The following is a 6289-nucleotide window of genomic DNA, read 5'->3' as shown; positions in this document are numbered from 1 at the left end:
GCCGATGCAGGGGACACGGGTTCGTGCCCCGGTCCGGGAAGATCCCACATGCCGCGGAGCGGATGGGCCCGTGAGCCATGGCCGCTGAGCCTGCGTGTCCGGAGCCTGTGCTCCGCAACGGGAGAGGCCACAACAGTGAGAGGCCCGCGTACTGAAAAGAAAAAAACAAAAACAAAAACAAAAAAAAGGAGTATTCTTAGAAAATACTTCTAATGAAGAGAATATATTTCAAAATCTATGTAATACATCTGAAGTGGTGATCAGGAACAGATTTATAGTGTTGAAGGCTTTTATTATTGAATTAAAAAAAATGAAATGACTAAGAATTCAACTCAGGCAGTTAGAAAAAGAACAAACAAAGAGGAAACTAAAAAAGTGAATTAGAGAAGAGTATTAACTGAAAAACTATTAAAATAAGTAAGGGTGCAGCAAGGTGTATGGTTATAAAAATAAAGTTAAAAATAATAGTTTTATTAAATTATACTGACTGTTCCCTTGGTTTACTGAGACTTGATTGCATGGATGCTTTTCCCTGCTCTGAGGGAGTGTCGGCCTTACTAAGTGTAGCATGTAAGGTACAAATCATTAAGGAAAAGACAGACAGAATCAGAAACACTTAGGAAAAATGGCTATGCGTAAAAATGGCGCATAAAAAGGAGGAAAAGATAATCTTAGAAATGCAAATTAAAGTAATTGTGTATTATCTATTGGTCTGTCAAAGATTTATTAATAATGGTTAATATTGATATGATTTTGGGGAAATGGCACTGCTGGAGGGTGGATGCAGAGGCGCAGTCTCTTTCTTAAATGTGCAAACCCCAACCCTTGGATCCAGTCATTCTATACATAGCCATTTATCCCAAGGAAATACCCCAGCAGAAAAAAATGAGCAAAGGACAGTTCATAGTAGTTCATTGAAAAGTAGTTCTCGGAATGTGGTCCCCAAACCAGCAGCATTAGCGTCACCTGGGAACTTGATGAAGAGCAGATTCTCGGGCCCCATCCCACACTTCCTGAATCAGTCATCTGTGTTTCCAGGAGCCCCCCAGGGACTTCTGACTAAACTGCTGCAGGAAAGAGCCCCTAGAGATCATGGCTTAAATAAGGCAGATGCCACATTCTTCCGACAGACTCGTGGTGGCCAGGCTGGTGGGCGTCTCTGGTCTAGGCAGTCCTTCATGGACCCAAGATCCCCGCATCTTGTCGCTCTGCCATCCCCTTAGGTAGGGTTTGTCCACGTCTAGGGGTGGAGGCTGGGTCACACCCATGGACCTTCTTGCAGGCAGGGGAAGAGCGGCTGGAGAGCAAGGGTACTTTGAGGCCAAGACCCTGGAGCAGCACGTTTTAATTCCCACCTACAGCCTGTTAGTTCACGCTTAGTCACACTGCCACGCCGTCTGTAAGAGAATGGAAACGTAGCTCCTGCTGGCTGGCCACTTGTCCAGCCCGGGCACTGTCACCACAGGAGAGAGGAAGGATGGTCTTGGGGACAGCGTCCGCCGCGGCATGCCGCTGAGACCTCCAGACACCCGTGAGCATCCGCCGTGCGTCATCCCCCACACTCCCTCACTCTTCCGGCGAGACAACTCCAGGCCCTGGCAGCAGAAAGCCCAGGATTTTCAGGTGAAGCACACAACACTCCCATCGGCTGGCTGCTCGTGCTCTAGCAGCAAGTAAACTGATAGACGAGGCTGCCCACGCCACGTGTATATGGTGGTGGGATAAACACAATCACGATTAAAGTGTCATTTGGAAAAAAGAGGAGTGATGCGGCAGACAGTGGTGCTCAGGAGCCCCCAGATCTTGTCTGCAGCCCGGCCGTGGGTGGGGCTCGGGTCAAACCATCTGGCCACCGTTTGTCCTCTGGGAGCAGCTCTCTTGTCCACCGCCCTCTGTCGGCCCTGATTTTGCAGTTTGGAGGGCTTGTCGTTGTCCCTCGCCCTCACTTGCCACATCTGAAGTGCGGGTAGTTGTTCATCGTGGAGGCCGCGAGGTTTGCTGCTGCGGCTCTGGCTGGTGCACACGTGGGGCTCAGGGCTCCTGTGAGGATCAGTCGCGGGTACTTGTAAGCTGGGCTTGTAGTTTGTTTGGCAAAACAATTCCCTCAAGCAGTTAACCGTAGTAGGCTTCTAACTAGAAGCTTCTAGTCAGTTTCCCATGAAAGTAACCATACTGAAGATTTCTCCTAGACAGAGACTTCTCACCCTTTTATTCCCTGGCCTTTGCCCTTTGCTTGTTCCTCTCTCCCTCAGTTAAATGGGCCAAGATCAGACAAAACCAGAGTTTGGGGGCAGGCGGCTCCCTTAACTCTGATCCTTGTCGTTGGACCAGCCTGTGTTGTCTGTCTCTGTGTGGCCTTTGAGAAGGGCTGTCAGTGCCTGTTCCTCCTGCTCTTTGGGACAGAAGATTGTTTTTGCGTCTTGCACAGCCTCACACTTCTGAACTCCCAGTCAGCTTACAGGCCGCGTGCGGAGAGAGCCTCCCTCGCAAGGGGACAAATACCGTCTGAGCTTATCTTGGCCTGGTAGTATTTTGTTAAAAGCCACGAGAGTTACCCAGTGTATCCCAGCGTTTGCCTTTGTATAACCATTTACTCCTGTGCTACAGGCATCGTAAGCACATTATTTGCCTGCAAGTCTTAGGAGACACTTTGTTATACTGTAACAGGGTTATTGGCTTTCCACATCTGAGTACCTCTTTCTGTGTAACCCACCACCCATCCGCTAAGCCAATGCCGGATGATTTGTTTTTGTTACTCACTTGGCAGGCCCTTATTTCTGCGTTAGTTAAGACACAGGCTAAGCTGCTGCAACAGGCCACAGAAAACTTAGTGCCTTAAATACGACCAGAGCCTCTCTGACAGCAGTCTGGGGATGTGGGGTCCAGGCTGGCAGGCAGCGCTTCTCCATACATTTATTTGGGGACCTAAATTCCTTCCATCTGGCTGTTGGGTGGTCTGGTACAGTGTTCCCTTGTCCGTGTGGTCCAAAGGTCATGGCATGTGTGCTCCATCTACAGAGGGCCAGATGAACAGGTGCCCTGCATGGTGTTAAGGCTGAGATGTGGCAGTGCTGGACACCGCTTCTGCCTCCACCTAAGCCACGTGGCTACCTCCTGCTGCAAGGACGGCCAGGCACTGATTGTAGAGGACAGAGAGAATGGGCTTGAGGAGCCCTTAGCAGCCTGGCATGGCCAGCAAAGGTGAAGATAAAATTCTACTCCACTGATAACAATACTGAACGTGTATTAAGTTCTTATTATGAGTACACCTTATTTAATCCTTAGGATAAATATATGAGGAATGTCCTGTAATTCCCATCTTGCTGATGAGGCTTAGAAAAGCTGAGTAAATTGTCCAGTGTTTAACCCTAGGTTGGCCTGACCCTAGAGTGTGTGCTGTTAACCACAGTGCTATGCCCCTGCTCAAGTTACTCACAGAAATGCAAATGAAGAGTTACATTGTCAAGATGACACAATTTTGTACTCCTGAAGGTGAGAGCACAGAGAAAGGTATTTTGGGACCCTTTCCTGATAGGAAAATTTGGTAATATAGTCCACTTAAAGTCATTAAGAGTACTTATCCCTTGACTCAGTAGTTTTACTTCTAGAATTTATCTTGAGAAAATAATCAGGAACTGAGATGAATGTTCAAGAATGTCCATTGCAGCTTTATTTGTCATTGTCAAAAAACAAGAAAAACCAAAACCCACAAAGAAATAACCCAAATCCCAGCAATAGTGGGTTCATTAAGCAAATCTTAGTTCTACTGCAGCTGTCAAATAGCATGTTTTACAAGTCTGTTTGCTGTTGGGGAAAATGTCATGGTTTATTGTTAAGTTTAAAAAGTAGGTTATCATATAACATAAAGAGTAATACTATTAAAATTTTTACATTGGTGTATGTATTTATCCAAAAAAGTGGAAAGACGGACAGCAAATGTTAACAGTAATTTCTGGGTGACTGGATTGAGGGTGAATTTTTTTTTTTGGCTGTGCACATGGGATCTTAGTTCCCCAACCAGGGATCGAACCTGTGCCCCCTGTGTTGGAAGCACGAAGTCATAACCACTAGACTGTCAGGGAAGTCCAGAGGGTGATTTTTTTTCTTTGTGCTTTTCTGTGCTTTCTAGGTCTCTTCTTCAGAAGCCTCAGCTAAAACAGACTGTGCCAGGCTATTGTGATTTTTTATGAGAACATATATGCATTAACTGCAATAATTCTTGAACTAGGTAGTCATTCACTTAAGGAATCCGTTCTGAGCTGCATTTTCAGGAATAGAAAACACAAAAGTGATGGTAATATTTGTCCTGCTTTTCTACCTCCCATAATATTTTTTTTTTTGTCTCTTTTTTTTTTTTTTTTTTTTTGTGGTATGCGGGCTTTCCTCTGTTGTGGCCTCTCCCGTTGTGGAGCACAGGCTCCGGACACGCAGGCTCAGCGGCCATGGCTCACGGGCCCAGCCGCTCCGCGGCATGTGGGATCCTCCCAGACCGGGGCGCGAACCCGGTTCCCCTGCATCGGCAGGCGGACGCGCAACCACTGCGCCACCAGGGAAGCCCTTACTAGGTCTCTTAACATGTTATTTTTGTCAGTAATTTTCAAACAATAAATGTTAATGAAAAGACACACACACACACACACACACACACACACACACACACACACGCAAAGGAAAAGGATCAACACCTCAGTAGAAAATAGGCAAAGGACATGGACAGTTCATAAAGGTAAACTGGACAGTAAACATTTATAATCCAATAAATCAAATTAAAACAACCATTTCCAACATCACATTGGCAAAGTTTGAAAAAATCAGGGTGCGTGGAAGTGGTACATTCAGACAATATTTATCAGCAGTCCTTCAGAGGCACATGCTCTTTGACCTAACAATTTTACTTCCAAAGGCCTATTCCCAGAAAAGTCACCAAAGAACAAAGCCGCCTGTGCACGGATGTCTGTGCAGTGTATGCTCTGATAGCACACAACGACCTGGTATGCAGGAGGAGGCTTCCTTAATCAGTGTGGTCCTTCCAGAATGTTCTGGGAATCTGTCTGATAGCATGGTTGTGAAGAAAATTATGTAGGCAACTATGTTTTTTTATGATGGGTGTAAACAACCATTTCCAACATCACATTGGCAAAGTTTGAAAAAATCAGGGTGCGTGGAAGTGGTACATTCAGACAATATTTATCAGCAGTCCTTCAGAGGCACATGCTCTTTGACCTAACAATTTTACTTCCAAAGGCCTATTCCCAGAAAAGTCACCAAAGAACAAAGCCGCCTGTGCACGGATGTCTGTGCAGTGTATGCTCTGATAGCACACAACGACCTGGTATGCAGGAGGAGGCTTCCTTAATCAGTGTGGTCCTTCCAGAATGTTCTGGGAATCTGTCTGATAGCATGGTTGTGAAGAAAATTATGTAGGCAACTATGTTTTTTTATGATGGGTGTGTGTGTGTGTGTGTGTGTGTGTTTGTGTGTGTGTGTGGTGTGTGAAGGAGGGGCAGGTATAGATAAAGACTGGAAAAACATGTGCCAGAATGTTATGAGTGGTGATACCTGGGTGGTGAGATTTACGTGATTTTTATTTTATTCTGTGCATTCTCTATTATCTGACTTTTTACAGTGAACGTATCTTATTACTTTTGTACTTAAAATAAGTGTTACAAAATGTAAAAAAATCTATCCTATTAAGTTTACGTTTGTACTTTCCACTAAAGAAAGAAACCCTGGAAATCATTTTCATCTTTTGTTTTAGCCTGTGATGCGTTAACGCCCACGTGACTGTTCTCTCACCAGTCAGGAGCTGGCGGAAAGCACAGTGATAGCCAAAGTGAATGGGGAGCTGTGGGACCTGGACCGTCCACTGGAAGGGGACTCCACCCTAGAGCTGCTCATGTTTGAGGACAAGGAAGCCCAAGCTGTAAGTGTTTAAAGACCAACCCACCATACTTTGTCTATTTATGTTGTCAATTACATTATGTAATTATGAAGCCACATACTGAAGTCAAGAATAATGGGTTTTGTGGCCTTCTAAGGTTTAAAATGCCTATGTTGGTATTTAATAAATATAATATTAATAACACCATGTTTAAAAATGATTCAGAAAGAGCAGTTTTAAAATGAAATACATAGCTTATATGTATTATTTCATTTTTCTCACTTAAGATCTAACTCAAACAACTGTCACCTAACTATATGCCAGCTGTCACCCCAGAACTTGTGAACATGTATTGATTCCCTCAGTCAGCTGACTAGTATCTAAGCTGTTGGGTGCAGGTGCCAGACC

General features: G+C 45.0%; 1 protein-coding gene across 10 annotated transcripts in view; it reads left to right on the top strand.

Annotated features, from left to right (window-relative positions):
• The window catches only part of TARS3 (threonyl-tRNA synthetase 3), a 55515-nt gene that overhangs the window by 4253 nt on the left and 44973 nt on the right, over positions 1-6289 (top strand). For all 10 annotated transcript variants that reach the window (XR_003681636.2, XR_003681637.2, XR_003681638.2 and 7 more), the window contains exon 4: positions 5800-5923. Coding sequence is in view for 4 of the 10 variants with exons in the window: in XM_024129733.3 (XP_023985501.1) it covers positions 5800-5923 (124 nt within the window). In the remaining 6 variants the exon portion in view is untranslated. The remainder of the gene's footprint in view (positions 1-5799; positions 5924-6289) is intronic.

This window comes from Physeter macrocephalus, chromosome 11 (assembly GCF_002837175.3).
Source record: "Physeter macrocephalus isolate SW-GA chromosome 11, ASM283717v5, whole genome shotgun sequence".
Lineage (NCBI taxonomy): Eukaryota > Metazoa > Chordata > Mammalia > Artiodactyla > Physeteridae > Physeter > Physeter macrocephalus.
Note: the sequence above shows the minus strand (reverse complement) of the source record. Positions and strands in the feature narration are given on the sequence as shown.